At 40.3% G+C, this 16700-nt stretch overlaps 1 protein-coding gene across 4 annotated transcripts in view; it reads left to right on the top strand.

Moving 5' to 3' along the window:
* Positions 1-16700, top strand: part of MYH11 (myosin heavy chain 11) — a 63333-nt gene that overhangs the window by 13932 nt on the left and 32701 nt on the right. For 3 of the 4 annotated variants that reach the window (XM_062587872.1, XM_062587875.1, XM_062587874.1), the window contains exons 4-6: positions 6707-6734; positions 14611-14713; positions 16588-16608. In XM_062587872.1, coding sequence (XP_062443856.1) covers positions 6707-6734; positions 14611-14713; positions 16588-16608 — 152 coding nt within the window. The remainder of the gene's footprint in view (positions 1-6706; positions 6735-14610; positions 14714-16587; positions 16609-16700) is intronic. The other variant, XM_062587873.1, reaches the window with a different exon arrangement.

Raw genomic sequence — 16700 nt, 5'->3', positions numbered from 1 at the left:
TGACTGCAAGCACCAATCAATCTGTACCTTTTTGGTACAAGCACAATGCATATATGCCAGTGGAGACAGATACCAATGGCATGAAAACAGGTGGTCTTTCCTCCCGCGCACAAAAGTCCTGAGTACTCATTTGCCTCAGCTATAATGCTAACAAAATACTCAGGACTTCTGAGGCTAAACTCCTGCAGATTGTTTACTTCGTTATTTAAGCAAATCACTTAACTGTAGCTTGGCTTTCCAACTTCAGAATTTTACACTCCTCAACATACAAGAGTTCGAAATGTAATTAATTCAGCTTAAAACCTAGAGATTTAGGTATCTGCTGTACTAGATCATTTTTTTTCTTTTCTTCTATGGCTTATGTGACATTTTTTCTGTAACAGCCATATCAGCTTCTTTACCTGAGTGGATCCCAGAAGGCAGAACTACTGTGAGACAGAGAAGGAAGATTAGTGTTACAGCACCAATAAAAGACACACTAAAAACGTCTTTCTGTAACAGCAGTTACACATAAACACACGCGTATAGAATATGTGTAGAGCTGAGTGGGCAGGTGCAAGCTTTTAGAATAACATGATTCAATAAATCTCACTTTTGATAGAGTGCAGCAGAAGCTTACTTGGCATAAGCTGAATAGGGAAGTCACGTATCTGTCTTCCAAATCATCTCACGCACTCTGTATAAAGCAATGTCTAGGGCTCTGACCTGGCCCTGAGGTCAGGGAGAACAGTCCTCCTTTCTACCTTAAATTCATTAAGCAGTCTCGCAGGAGAGCTCCACAGCTTACCAGAAGCCAGCAGCCAGTTACCTCCTTGTTCAGCAATGCCAAATACTGCTGTTTGTCCCTAAAAATGGGATGAGGAAAAAAAAGACTGGAAAAGGCCACAAGCTACCTGCAAGAAAGAGAGAATAACATACTGCAACATATGCTCAAAAAAAATTGTTTTTCTCTTAACATGAAATTGATAACAGTTCCTTGCCTGATCCTAGCAGCACCGGCCCTCTTTACTCCTTTCTCTGAAGCTCTCCTGTCCTTTCCCATCCACTCTGGTATGCCACAGCAAGGCCACACAGGCTGTCTGGCCCTCAACTGTGCCCATCAAATGCACCTAGCTTAGCTGGGCTTCTGCTGTGAGCCCCATGCTGAGCATGGGGAGCAAGAGGCAGCCGAGGAATAGGTGCACTTTCCATTCTTCCCCTTTGCTCTTCTGGTGAGCAAACATTTCCCGGCCCTGCTCGCTCTCCGGGAACCTCCATGCCTCGTGATTCCCTGGCTCCTTTCAAAGGAATATTTCCTGACTGCAGAGAGGCAGTGGGGAGCCAGTAGGAAGGAAGAGGGAAGAGAGGAGGAGGGAAGAGAGCATAGCGTGAACCTTTAACACAATGCTCCTCCACCGCCTCCAACCCCAACCACGCACAGCTGGCACGGCAGCCACGGAGCAGTCCTACAAGAGCTTACATCACAGGCCCAGGACACCCACACTCTGCTCGCTCATTTACTTGCACATGCCATTTTGGAGCGTCTCCATCTCTCAAGAGGGCCCCAGCTTCTTTTTAAGCTATGCTTTTGTTTGTAAAAACTTACTCGTGTTTTGTGCAAAAAAACTAAACCAAACCTCAAAATAACTCTAGTTGTCCAATCAAATTGTATTCATATAGGAGTGGTGAAAGTGGAGGTCAACATGAATGTGGGTGTGTGTTTGTGTGCAGGCAACATGTATAGACATAGAAGGCTTCATAGTTTTTTCTAAGAATTTTTGCCAACAGAGTATAAACTGAAACGCATACTCATAAACATGGGACAGGGCACTGAACGTTTTCCTCCTGAAATTTTGGTATGCCATCTAATCTGACAAACTTGCAGACTTTCTGCTTGCCAAAGTAAAATACATCTTAGGTTCACAAGACAGAAGAATTATATTTAAGTACTGCATGACCAGAGCTGCTTGGCCAAGAGTAATCAGCTAGTTGTGATGTCTCGGGGAACTTCTACTCATATGTGAATTAAGCCTCAATGTCTGTGAACTGTTGGATCTCCAGAGAGGTCCCATTGCAGGTGCATCAGGTGGGAATCACCGCCCTTTACATTCTCGCCTTCTCTTCTGTTGGCACAAAAATTCCAGCAGAAAACATCAGCTATGTACATTGCACTCCCCCTCTGTTTTAGAATTTTATTTGGTTAATGAAATCATCTGGGATGACATCTGAGTCCCACCAAAGTTGTTATCCACAGTTAACAGAAATCAGATATTTGAACTTTTTTCCAAATATGCAGAAAAGCTGAATTCTCACAGGAGTGAGGAATTAACAGAGATGCTGGCTGGTCATAGATAAAATTTCCACTTATTTCAAGTGTGTTTGAGCACTTAAACCCCCTTTAAAAATCTCAGCCATGATATCTCATGACCCAAGGGGGTTGATGGATGTCTTGTTGAATCTGTTGATTAACACATGTCACTCATCTAATATGGATTGTGGCCCAGGCATGATCACTGTTTGACAGATTAGCCAGAACAGGAGTAAGCTTTTTTTTTTTTTTTTTTTAATCTAAAAGTTTAAGAGAAAATAATATTCCCTAAGGGCATTCTGTGTGTGTTATCTCCTCTCAGGTGCTACCAAAGAGTCACACTAATTCCCCTTGTAGACAAGCTAGCTGGCTAACACTACACTTAGAGACCATGATCATAAAAAATCATTTTAAGCTTTCCCCCCTACCTATCACTCCCATGTTACCGATGAAATAGCTTCCCTGTGGCACAGCAGCTCCTGTGCTGCCAGCAACAATCTTCACGTGGGTATGACACAAAACTGATCTGGGTTAAAACCACCTTTTTGCTGGATTGGTTTAAAGCAGATCTGCTCCTCAGCCTGTTGGGCAGCACAGCAGCAGGAATTCCTGGAGCAGTGGGAAGGAGAGGGCAGTGCAGGACAGGGAAGAGGAGCTGGAGGTGGGCAGACTGCTTCTTGCTGCAGCATTGCCAGCTTCCAGGGATCATCCATCTAAGACACCAGCCCAGGGAGGATGAGTAATTCTGCTGCCTTCTGCCATCTTCCCTGCTCATAGCAAACAGCAGATGACTGATAAACAATATATATAGGAAAAGTCAGCTTACATAGCAGTAATAATAAAGTTTTCATATGGATGATTACGCTTTTTTAAGTCTTTTTTGCTTTGGCAAAAGGTTGTGATGGGAAAGATGCATCACAGCTTTCTGCAGATGCAAAAAAAAAGATTTTTTGCAAAAAAAATAGCTTTATGCAAGTGCTTTATATGCAAGCTTGAGCTGCAGATGGAAAAATAAACAACCTGGTAGTCAATGGGAGGTACAGGAGGGAGACACAGTTCCCAAGATCTGAGAAAAGGAGGCTGCTGTGAAAAGCCATCTGTTTACTGTGTCCTTAGCAGGCTTGTACAGAAATGTCCCCTTTTGGCAGTGTAGTTATTAACAAATGTAAAGAAGCAGTAAGCGAGTGTTGGAACATGGCTTCAGTCTGTTTTTTCCTTTTATGGTAAAGCTGCCAACTTGCTGCTTCATTGTGATAAACCATCTGATTTTGTTTGCGATTAAGCAGAACTAGCTGGTCTATTGAGGGCCTATGATTCTTACAAGCAAATTGAAGGTGTACTGATGAAAAAGCTAAGCAGATTCCAAATAAAAGTCAATTGCATGTGTAAGTAGGCAGGTGGTTTTCAGAATGAAAAGTATAGCTGTATACTATTAAAGATCAAAGGAGAATACAAAAATTTCCAAAATGTCTAACATAGACAGGTAGACACACCCACCTAAAATAGGGGATGGACATGCTGTTCTTCAAGGTACTGTCAAAAAAAAAAAAAAAAAGGCTTTAACCAAAGACATTTGGGGACCTAGAAGACATATTTTGTTACTTTGTAAACCTCAGGAATTATGTTTAAGGAGCTTCATTTGCACAAATCATTCTCTTCTGATAGATCTATTTGCATAAAGTTCAAGACTCCCAAAATAGGGTACAATTCTTTATACATAGAATAAAACTATGGAATGGAAATAGGAGCAAAGTGGAGAGCCCTTGAAAGTAATGCAGACAAGTATTTGTAGGTCAGGGCATAACAGAATAAGACTTGGCTTATACAGTTTGTTCACTCTCCCACAAAGCACTTGGTGCAACTTCTGACCTACCCAATACTACCACTTCTCTTACATTTCAGCAAAGGTGCCCATATGCACCCATGCAAGTACCTGCAGTGGGCCAGTTTATCTTCAGGAGGGGTCTCTCACTTGCTCTGTGGTCCCAAATCTCTTGTCCTGAGTGTCTTGTCACATTCCCCTAGATGGGAAGGAGGCAGGAAATGTCTGGGGACCAATGCCATGGCAGTGAAGAAAGCTCTCAGAGTAGTCAGCACTGGCTGGGAGGTGACAGATGGCTGAACAACTCAATAGCAAGGGAAGGATGCTGTGCTGAATGCAAGGTACCACTGAAAAGAAGATTTAGTGGTTGAGGATCCTAAACAGACAAAATACTGGGGAGGAAAAGAAGGGGTGCAATGGGGAGAGAAGAGTGGTGAGAAAATAGTTGGCTTGGAGGAGACTTACTTTTTCTAATGTCCCCTGAGCTCAGAAATTCCACTGGCAACCCTGTATCAAGGAATAGCTTTTATTTTCTTTATGGTATTTATGGGTTTGTGATGTAATATCGATATATGCCCATGGTATCTATTTACACAACAGTGTATTTTTAGCCAAAATTCTCCGTGTTCTCACTTTTTTTAACTTGAAAGTCTAGCTTCATATCCTGCGGTGAAAAATAAACATGGCTCAATGGTTCACAGCTCCTCTCATCCAAAATGATTATGTGGGAGAGTCCTGCTGCACTGATTGCTGCTAAATATCTCCAATAGAAATGTAATGATTCATTTTGCACCAATTTACCAACTAGAACAGTTAAATGGTGCTATTTACTGTGAATGTTCAGTAAAGCAATTAATATTACTAGATTTTCTTGCATACTGTTGAGGAGCTGGGAGTAAAAACAGTTCTTTAATATCATTCCATGGCAAAGCAGAATCCACTACCACTTTTCCTAGACTGGCTGTGGTCCAGGGAGCAATTAAAACCTTCAGGCTTAATAGGTTGAATTTATCTCCGTGATCTTTACATAGGACAGAAAGTTTGTTTGCTGTAGGTAGTTATTCGATATTTATTACATTCAGGGCCAGTTTTAAGTGCAGGCAATCAGATGGACAGCTCTGCAAGTCACCAACACACTGAATGAAAGAAAGAAGTGGTTCATGCCTTACCTTTGCCCGGAGGCCCAACAACTCTAATGCTAGCTCTACATCTGATAGCTAATATGAAAACATACAAAAACTTTTGCTTCTGCTTTAATTAACAAACTGCTTCAAGTCTGAGACCCATCAATTATGCACATATTTCAAAAACATATTTCACCTGCCTAGGAACTTATTTTCCTAAGCAAGCAGGTTTTTTGCAGTCTATGCAAGGCCATTTCTGACAGCCTTGCTCAAAGAAGGGCCAATTCAATGGCAGAGCTTTTCGCTCAGGGCCTGCGTCGACTTACCTCCAAGGTTGTCCCTTCTTGGGACAACCTGTTCCCATGCCTGACCATCCTCATGGTGAATTTTTTTTTCTACTTCTGAGATAATCACTGCAACTAAGCTAATCAGGCACATTTACATAGAGGACAAATTTTATAGTCTTCCATTATCACAGACATTTTGGGAAGTCTTATTTCAGTGGAGCCAGGAAAACGCTCTAGTGTTGCTGAGCATATTATGAAACTTCAGCGTGTGTTAATTGTGTATCACAGCCTACAGATTTTAGTTTGAGATCAACTTTATATTATAAAATTCTCTGTATTCTGAGGTGAAGAGAGATCCTGACCTCAAATGCACAAACATGGAGGGATATGACAAGAGCAGGTTACAAAGTTAGGATGCAGTCCTAAATCTTGCTGCCATATTACAGCATATTAGATTCTGCTGCTCTGAAACCTCTCACATCCCTTACATAGTAGAAATTGTCTGATGAAGATTTTGGCTCACCTTTTCACAGACTTTGATCCAGTATGTGTTTGATGGTTCTGCTCAGAGTAAAAACCATGCAGAGTACTCAGGTACTTTTTAACATCTCCTGTAAAATATGTGAAGTGTTTTGTTTTGGCTTATTCTTCGGAGGATACCTTAGAGAACATATTTATCCTCTTGACTGAAGTCCTCTTTAAATCTGAAAAGAAATAGAGAGAGTACATTTTTCAGGTATTTGGACTGCTCTGGTTTGGAAATTTAAAGCTTTTAGCCTTTTATACCTTATCTGTCCAGACTTCATCTTCAGGGGGTTTTTGGCCGTAAGCACAGTAAAAACTTCAGTTTCAAGCTTGAAATTTTCAATTATAATCTTCTTACAGAGAGCCTGATCCTTTTGCTGTTCTCATTACAGTTTATCTCTAAAGGAATTTACAAAAAAATATTTTTGAACTCTTAACCTTTTGTTCAATTTTGGTAAAAAAAATATTTCCATTAGAGATAGCTATTTAAATGCTAGGGCAGATTAAGTAAGATGTGAACCCAGTACTTTTAACTAATCATGAATTGTCAGATTTTGCAAAGTCTAGACAGTCTGTTTAACGTAAATCCTTATAAATATAAGTGGTTTTGTCAGGACATACCCATTTTTCCTAATTAATGGATTTTTTTCTTTATTCACAGATCGAGAAGACCAGTCTATTCTCTGCACGTAAGTAGGATTGGCCATTTAAGTATATCTCTACATTATGATGTTTTTCTGTATTCAAAGTTGACTCAAATCCTGATGGAGCTGGGTCTATTGCCCAGGCCTTCCACAGGATTGAACTCCAGTCCCACTTGGAGATTTACTTGTTGATCAATACGTAGGTGGTAGCAGGGCCTTAGGAAGCCTTTTGCGTTAAATTGATTTTCTGTATTCAGAGGATTTAGAATGCACAAGGGCTGCTCGGGGAGGCTGGCTGTCAAACTGTGCTGTAGAACGGAAAAGGGGTATTAAGTACTCCTTAACGGAAACTGAGCAACCTCTAAGGAAAGTAGAGCATCCTGGATATTTCTTCAACCACTTCTCAGTTTTTGCTGTCAGTACCTTACTATCACATTCTAAATCAGTTGTCATCACAGAAAAGTGTGGTCTTTCACGTTCGTGTTGTTCTTTCAGGCTGTTGTGCTAGTATTGCCTACACGACCCCCTTTGGCTCGGTACTGCGTGCCCGGTGAGCTGGTTAGCTCCCTGGGGTCTGCACAGGAGGTGCAGGTGACCTGACGTCGCGAGCTCAGCGGCACCACGCCTCCCAGGCCTGCATGCTCGGTGCAACCTGTTTTGGCAGGGTGGGACGCTGGCTAAGCCAGCTCAGTGTTGAAAGCGCTGGTTTTCTGAGTCTTGGCTTGCCGAAGGCCTCCTTGTGGAGCACTGACCTGACGATGCTCAGGTATCATCACACTGAGGGATTCAGTTGTTGTATTGGGTCAGGCCCTGATTTTACTGCAATGAGCTTTACAGTGCAGAATGCACTGCTTTAATATCACAGGTAGCTTCTATTTGGCCTTCTTTCGACCATTTCTCTATTCCTTCATCACACCGTTGCCATTCAGTTGAGTTTACTTACTTGAATGTCATTGAGGATGCTTTTGAATTAATTTTATTTGCTGCATTTTCCAATTTTCCTGATCAAAAGTGGGATTTGATTCTGTGTAAATATGAATTATCACTGTTTGCAGAAGGTGGCACACATATCATTTTTATCAGTTCCATATAGTGAAGTTGTAGTTTGTTAAATACTATAAATACACACAGTCCTAAAGTGAGCTGGTTTTGAGAGGTCATCCATCAGAATGTGATTACTAAGTCAGTGAATATATACTTATATCATAGTTTTTAAAAAACAATGCTACTGATCACGAACAATATAGATATTTTAGAGTGCTAATGCTGACTGGAACAAATTTATCATCCAAGAAAAAGTTAAAATTGTAGACTAGATCCAAAACCCATAAGGGCCAGAATATCTCTGACCTCTGTTCTAACTAGATTCCATTACATGCATGTGTATCAACTAAGGCTCTGCCCCAAAATGCATTAAAACCAAAAACAACTCTAAAATTGATGCAATGATGAAATAAAAATTGACTGTCACTATCTTCCCCGGATGAAAATTGTCATAGTAATGAAGATTAATTTATGATATGCATTTCCTCCTTCTATTCCTGTACTTTAGTTTATTTTTCCACTCTTCAGATCTTCTTTCAACTTCAGAATATTATAATTTTTCGGAAAGGACCTTTCTTTCGCAAATCTATGCCTTTTTGTTCATTAAAATCCTTTAAAGGTTCAACTTCCATTAGCTAGTATATATATTGAATACGAAAATAAATATGTTTTTTTCTTATGTGGCCAGCAAAACTGAGAAACATAATCAAATCACTTCATACCACTAATACATAAAACAGAGAGAATAAAATGTTTTTCCCATTTGAAAACAGCCATAGTATGTGATTCATCTAGATGTTCAGAACTGCTGTATATTGGATGGGCATCATGACCCATAGTTTAAATTGGTCCTCTCACCAGTCTTTTAAGTCAAAAAGATTAGACAAGTTAAAAATCAGTGCACGCAGATTTATCACCCTTGGCCTTATTTGGCTGTACAGAAAAAAGAATGATTGCTTGGCTTTTAGCTAGGCAGCCCTCCAGCACAAGCACTTAGCATTATTTCATAATTGCTAAAAATTCTAAGAAAATATTTTTTGTCTAAAATTTATAACAATTATTGAAGAGTTCATAGCATTGACCAGCTGGAATCTTTTCTTTAAATAGCTATAGACTCAAACTTTTCAAGGCCTAGTACCTAAACTGTAAAACAAGAATGAAGCTATAAGCATTCATATGTATATGGTTCTGGATGCTGCTGAGAATTCACTGATACTTAGTGAAATTGCAAGGTAGACACTTGTTCTCCCACTTACTGCTACCTCATTTCCCACAAATAACTTTTTGTTATTTACTTTACAGGAATTTATCAGGATAGCCAAAAACCAGGTGCACAAATGCAAACAGAAACTGTGTACCCAATTTTAAAATGACTCATGCAGTGTGGTTTCTACACTTCTTCTGCAAATTTATCTCACTGCTAATACAGCTCCCCTGGAAACCAAAGGCCTGATAGGGATGCAAAGCACCCTGGACTCACCTCGCATGGGCTGGGCTGCAGTCCGGGGTGTGTTTGCACTTATGTCTGAGACCTGGGGAGTGACCCACCATTCTCAGGACTTCACCAGCTCATTGAACTTTCCCTCAAGTTGCTGAGTATTCTTTGCATTCTTTTCCAACCTCTAGCCTTTGTGTGATTAACTGTGGTATGTTTAAAATACTCCATCTGTCTTTAATGCTTTAAGGGGTTCTGATGCTTCCCTGTGTTTGATAGGCTTTGTTATTTCCTCTAAATTTTATTAATTAGCACGTGTATGCTGCCTTTGATCTACTCCCCCCTGCACACACTCATTCCCATGCTGGTTCTGTGCAGCATTGCTGAACATCCTTTTTTCATCCTCTGCCAGTTGCCCTTTATCCATAACAGCCCAAACACCCTGCATCCGAGCCACCACACTTACAAACTGCCTCTCTGCCACAGAAGGAAGTTTTTACCTTGGCTCTGCTTACTGCCTCATTTAGGTGTGGGTATTCCAGCTGCACTAAGAGTATGAAATATTATTTTATGTGTCTGGAAATTTAGCCAGTTAAGATTTTTTCATCCTTGTGTTTCGTTCCCTCCCGTGCAGCCTCCCCCCTCTCCCTAACTCTGAGGTTCCCTGTAATTTTTGCCTGCACTTAGGCATCCACACTATAGTCTTCCATCTTTGATGTGTGAGTTGGCTGTGGAACATTCTGCTCCCTGCACTCATTCTTGCAAAGACCGTACTAAGGGCCTGGGTGCTGTTGACCAGCTTATTAGATGTTGCTGAAGGAAAAATCCCAGTAAATCTGTCCAGTTACTCAGTGAACTGAGCCCCCTCACTGCATCAGCAACTTGGAGTGAATTGGACTAAGCAATATGTCTAGTGAACAGTCCTGTGGCTTGATATAATAATATTTAATATAGGAAAAGGCACAAGCCCTCAAAAGGGACTTTTGACCTTTAAGTATCTCATTAAGAGAAGTTACATTAAGACAAGTGGATGCTTCATGCAGTTTTCAAAAGGCCTTTTTACTAGAAGTTCCACAGGAGCTTATTGTTATCTAAGCATACAAGTTCTTTAAAAACTGGCCTTATACTTGTCTGATCCTGGGGTTACCATATTTCAATCACTTCCTGAAAAGAGTGGGTAGGATATATGTTTAACTGGAGCACAAACTTCAGTTAAACAAATAGCCACCTTCAATGAATAAGAAAAAAAATCTGATTAGAAATGTGAATTATTGGGGAAATGTGGAGCCTGCAAAAACCAGTGATTATTGAACATATGATTTGTACTTTAAATCATTTTTTCATTACATTTTACTCTTTTATAGATTCATTTAGTTTGAACACATTCTATCAAAACATATGGTAGCAGGGTGCTATTTCCATTTAATCTGATACAGTAATAAGACAAAATATTGGTGAGGCAGCAGCCACCTTCCTTCCTTCCTTCCCCTCTTTCCCAATGGGCAAACTCTCCAGAGCCTCACACAGCCAAATGACCTCAGCCTGCTTTCAGCCCTGACACATGTCAAGAATCAGAGTCATCCAGAACATCCTCTAAATTGCAAAGCCCCATTAGTCACAAAAGACTCCTCCACAAGAGAGCAAAACTCTTTCCTTTCCCAGCCAACTAAATCTCAAAGGCTGGAGCTGGCAAGCTTTGCTGCCTGGCCCTTCTCCCATACAGATATCTAGTGGAGCTTTAGACCTGGGGTAGAGCTTGGTGCCAAACTAGCTCTGTCTCTTTGGGGAATTCTCTTGTAAGTAAATGAGTAGGATCAGTGGCCTGGGTTCTGAGCCATGTCTCTCAGAGGGCACAGCTGGTCTGGGACAAAGATTTTCATTATCTTTGCACATCTCATATTGCAGAATGGAGCCTGCCAAAGCTCTAATGTGATTTAGAGCACCTCATTGACTGCTCTGTGTGGGGAGGCTTCCCACAGTGCCAGCACAGCCAGATTAAGAGATGTGTGAATGGGCAATTTTTGTGGTTCGTTGCTTACTGAAACAAATCTTGAAAATAAATGCTACAGACTTTTCCAAAAGTGGAACTAAGTTGAATACCACAAATATTCGACTTAAATTTTATACCACAAGGTTAATATAGAAGCTGTCAAGTTTTCAACAAAAAATCCACTCTTTACTAGATTTCTTTTACCCAGTAAAAACGGCAGGCATTCTAGCTACACCACTGGCTCAGCCCACACTAGCAAAGTTTGGAGGCAATGGTGTCATGAAGGATTTAGTAGCTAGTGTGGTACAAAAACTCTACTAGAGCTGAGCAGTGTATACGTAAGCTTATGCCCTTTAAATCCTTTACTGAGCTCCTAAAACAAAGCCTGGCAAGAAATGAGGGAGGAGTAAACTTAAACTATACCACACAATAAGAGAACAGTGTTTCTAATAGGGCTAGCCTCTAAACTCAGTGAACTTCTTCCCACCTGGGAAAACAAGGCCATTTCTTAGGGGGAGAACATGCACGGGAAGTACTGCTGCTGTAATCATGAGAACTGTGATCTAGGGACTGCTTTTTTTGCTTTGTTTGTATTGCACATGTGAGCTGAGTCTAAGGAACAGCACTGGCAAAAATTGTGCTGCCCCGATGTATGGCAGGCAACAAGGATGATTTGAGATACTTCAGTTAGACAAATTATTAGTCTACTTGTGGAAGATCATGATTAGGACAGTGGTGACTGAATTTATATGATGAACTCTCACTTTCAAACATGATTTGAGGATACATACTGAGGAAAACAGGCACTCAGAAGAGAGGAACAGATGCGTCTGGGGAGGGGTTCTGTTGTGAATGGGGCATGCCTAAACCACTGAAAGACGTTTACAAGAAAATGACCCACCTGGAAAAATCCACATACCAAGATAAGTGTAGATAGCCTGTAGATTATAAAGACAGGAGAGAGGAGTGCTTTTCTCTGGATACCACCTAGAAGCTGCACCACAACAGAGGTTGTTTCTGCCATCCCAGAAATGATGGTTCTTCGGAGTCACAGATACAGAGAACAAAGCAGCATGATGAGTTCTGCTGCAGCTCTGTAGTTCTACGAAGAATACCATCTAAATGTGAAGTGAAGTAAGAGAGACTCACATGTTCTCCTCCTACATCTTCTCCCGTGTAAGTTCCCTGCTGTTTAGAGGCATTGAATCTGATCTAGCCATTCCTCCCCAGTAGTTTTCATATGCATGTGACATGTTATCACTGAGATAACTGCCTAGCAGTTGTCATACAGCTGTGATGTATCTTCCAGGTTATGAAGACTACTAATGTTGTTTAATGGATACTTATACATCAGACCTGTATATCTAAAACTCATTGACTTTTTAAGATGATCTGATACATTAAAAAATTAGACATATCCATCACCTTTGGACAATACCCTTCCTTGCTTAATGACTTTGGAGACTTCTTTTTCCATTTGTAGCTCTTGAGATCCTGTCTGTCTGTTTCCCATTTCATGTTAAAGCACAGAATTTTTTCTTGTCCATTCCATTATGAAGTTAAAGCCTCAAAGTGTATCTGCAGAAAAGAGAAAAACTATCAGCCTGTGCAGGAGCAGAGAGTTAAGGAAAGAAAGCACAGAACAAAATGTTAAGTAACTTAAGCATTACAGTATGGTAGGATAATTACAAGCAACATGATGCCATATATGGTAATACTTACAAGGATTCAGGGGAGAGCCAAATGATGGGCACTGTTGCCCTGGGAGAAAGGAAATGCAATCCATGTAGCGATGAACTACAAATAACCTTTGATCAAATGGAATAGTTCAAAGCCTAGGGTTTCTTTGAAGAAAGTTTTTAATTTTTGCAAAGAAGCAAAGTTGTAAGGTAGATTTATTTGAAAACTCTGTACACATCTTCAAATTGGTGTGCTTGGTTTGGAATTGCTCCCAGGACACTTAATTTTTATCAATAAAACATGGAAATGTTTCAGCACTAAAGATGAGGCATGGATGAATCTAGCCTCCAAACTGTGCAACTTAACCCAGGTCTTTAGAAAAGGAACATATTCATCTCAATTATTTCTTGTTAAAATTCTAAAAGCCAGAAGAAACACTTCTCATCATCACATACCTCAGGCAGGAATTATTTCTGGTTTCCTAAGGTTTACATCAATGTCATCCCACCTTAAAAGTTCTGCTCAGCACTTACTCATATTTTTAATGCCCATTTATCACTGGTCACTTGGTAGGGAAAATTAACTCCTATATTTCCTAATTAGGAAAAGGAGCAGAACTGCAATGGATCTAGCTAAATAGTTTCAGCTTCAAAAGAGTTGACAAGTATCCATGGCATTACTGAATTACTGAATGTATTGTTCTTTTTATTTTTAAATCCATTTTAATTTAAACCCAAAGACAGAGAGGTCCAGCTTATACTTACACTCTTTCCTTCCTTACAGCACTAGCTTGATAGAGTCAAAAGAATTACCTTGAGTTTAAATTACATCCCCACCCACTTAAATGCCTTTTTTCATTGCTGAGCCAGGGCAATATAAAAACATTTTAGCCTAAATAATCATCTGAGCCAAAAGAATCTAAAAGAAGTGAGACAATGTAATGTGACACCTAGAGAGGATAGACTGGGGCTGGAAATGTCCTTACTTTTGAGAAATGACCATACAAATCTGGCCCTTGTACCTGTACTTTGAAAATCGGTATTTTACTTAAGAGAAGACTTAATAGTTGTAAATAAACTTACCCTTTGAAGTCTTCTGGGAGGTGGAAGGTTAATACTGCCTCCCTGCTTCCCAAGAGACACCACACAGAGCACAGCTGGGATGCTGCCTCGCTGGTTGGAAACCTCCCCATGTGAAAGGTCCCAGATGACCTGGTTAGTACCAATACCTGCTCAGGCAGTTCCAGCTATGTTCTCATCTAATTCAATGGGAGTTTGAACATGGAGCTCAAAGGAGGCAGCATCAATCAGTTATTCTCCAGGACTGGTACAAACCCTTACTCTATTTTAATGCCAAAGTTTCAGAGGATGTCTATATTACTGCTGATGATTTTTCTTACTGCTGTATCACATCATAGTTCATGTTACAATTTTTGGTCTTAAAATACTGGCAGACTCCTTGCCAGCCCCACTTCTCATAAACTGCCAATGCTGCCAAAGCAAGATGAACTGCTGTTCAAAAATGCATCATGTTTTAGGATTGCCTTAAATGGCCCAATGTCCAGTCAAAATACTAATGGGACAGAACAATAGCTCTGACACTGCATTCCTTGCATGCTGAAGTCAGGTGGAATTGGAGAGATGGTGTTCTGGGGTAGATACTAACTGAGCTGGGCATTTTCCAAGCTTGTTTTTGTACTCTAAATACTTCACATGGTGGAAGGAGTTCGCTAGTTACATATCTTCTTTTGTGTTATTTTTCATTCCCCTCAGAGGTGAATCTGGTGCTGGCAAGACAGAAAATACCAAAAAGGTCATTCAGTATCTGGCTTATGTTGCTTCATCACATAAGGGCAAAAAGGACACCAGCATCACAGTAAGTGAGCTCCTCCATATTCAGTTCTCCTTCAAGCTTGTTAGGACTGCACTGAGCTGACTGTGCTAACAGCAAGTCAATGTTTATGGCTTGCCAAATAGTCGACATATAAAGAGTACACAATTATGTCACAGCTCTATGTTTATGGAAAAACTTTTGTTTGACATCCTGTTAGGCACCAAATCAGAATGTACTTTGCTAGAAGAGAATTATTCAAAGCTTTCCATAGGTAGAGTATCTATTTATATCCTAATAAGAAGGCCTTGGAGTCTGCAAGGTTTTGGGTCCTTATTTTACCTTTGGCCCCTAGCAACTAAGAAGTCTGGGAAAACCTTTAACTAATATCATGTCCAGCTGCATCACAAAAATGTATGCCAACATTTAACTTCCAAAGTTTTGCTTGGCTTCATTAGTAGGCATATTTTCTTACTACATAGCAAAGAGTCCCAATACAAAACCTTTCCAGTTTGGGGGTTCTCTTTACTCCTCTGACAAAGAGAACAATTTTGAAAGGCACAATTCTTTACAAATAGTTTGCTACTTCAAAATTTTTAATAATTCTGCCTTAGTAACTGAAGTTCCTTGTCTTATTATCAACCATATGATTAGCTTAAACCTACCCAGTTCCCTGTGACCGCTGGTGTGGCTGAGGCTCCTACCCATCTTTCTTATTTTCAGAGATGCCACTCCAGTTCCTAAGTCATTTAGAGCCTTTTGAATGTTATTCAAGATCTTCTGTAAAAAGATGTAGAAATTTACTTTTATGTCAAAATAGGCTTAATTCAGGAGAGATTACAGTGTGTTCTGAAAGCAGACTGGGCCCAAAATTCAGTAATTTCTTCTGTGGGTCGTCAGTTAAAATCCAGCTCAAATTAAAACCCAAGGACCAGGACAAAGACCTAAGGTTATAAGGAGTTGTAACCGTGGCTGCTCAGCCTATGTAATTTATACTGTATGAGCAGCATGCAGGCAAACATGTCATGACCAGACCTGTCCTGGATCCTGCGGCTCCCCACTTTGCCTCTCCTGAATCTCAGCAGAGAGAGGGCTGCAGAGAAGATGGTATGCAGACTGTCCTCTTCCAGCATGAGTAATTGTGGTTTAGGTACAGCAGGTTTGACTCTGGGGCAGAGGAGGGAGTAGATGTCCCTTCAGGCAGTGCTTTCTAGAAATCTTTGATTTTTGGTGGAACTGAACCAAGAATAAAGGTATAATTTTCCCGTGTTGAATGTTAATGCAAAAAAACGATTTCTTCCTACTGAGTTCTGCTCAGTGGCAGGGGGAATGAACTCATGGTTTCAGGGTCATTCCTAATGGGCAAGTAACTGGAGTTGCTGCTGATTCCTCCTTTTTCATGGGGAGTTTAATGAGACTCAGGATCAAACTTGCCCTGAGATAGACCTACAGGCAAATATCCACCAGATGAGGGCTGAGAGGAAGTCTGAGTTGTTCTGTAATGTGCTGGCAAATAGTACGTCAGTGGCTGGGACTACTGGTGCTGCAATGACAGTCATTTAAAAAAGAGTGAAGAATAGCAAAACAATTGAGCTGCACTAGAGAAAAATACGGGATTTACCATAAAAATATCTGTTCTTGTCTGCTCCTGAGAGACTAACTTGGGACCAGATCCAAATCCCATCCCTTTGATTCTTTAATTCTTTTTCTTTTTTTTTTTTCAGTTAAAATGCTTTATGTATGTATGTTAACTGTATTTGTTCTCTTGGTATGTCTGCAATGTGTTGTTTTTATTTGTATTCCTGATTTATTTGCATGGAAACTGTATATCGGTTATTTTAATACAGGAAAAACAATAAAAATGTCTGTGTAATGGAAATGATACTGACACTTGTTTTATACCACATTATTCAATACAGCAAGGTCCATCTTTTGCTTACGTGAGTAACTTAGACTGTTTGATGTGTGTTTAAGGCACTGAGTGTAGATCTGCATGCTATTGTTGCACCTCAAAAATTTAAGACAGACTTTG

This window comes from Rhea pennata, chromosome 15 (genome assembly GCF_028389875.1).
Source record: "Rhea pennata isolate bPtePen1 chromosome 15, bPtePen1.pri, whole genome shotgun sequence".
Lineage (NCBI taxonomy): Eukaryota > Metazoa > Chordata > Aves > Rheiformes > Rheidae > Rhea > Rhea pennata.
The sequence above is the reverse complement of the archived record's forward strand: the minus strand, read 5'-3'. Positions and strand labels throughout refer to the sequence as shown.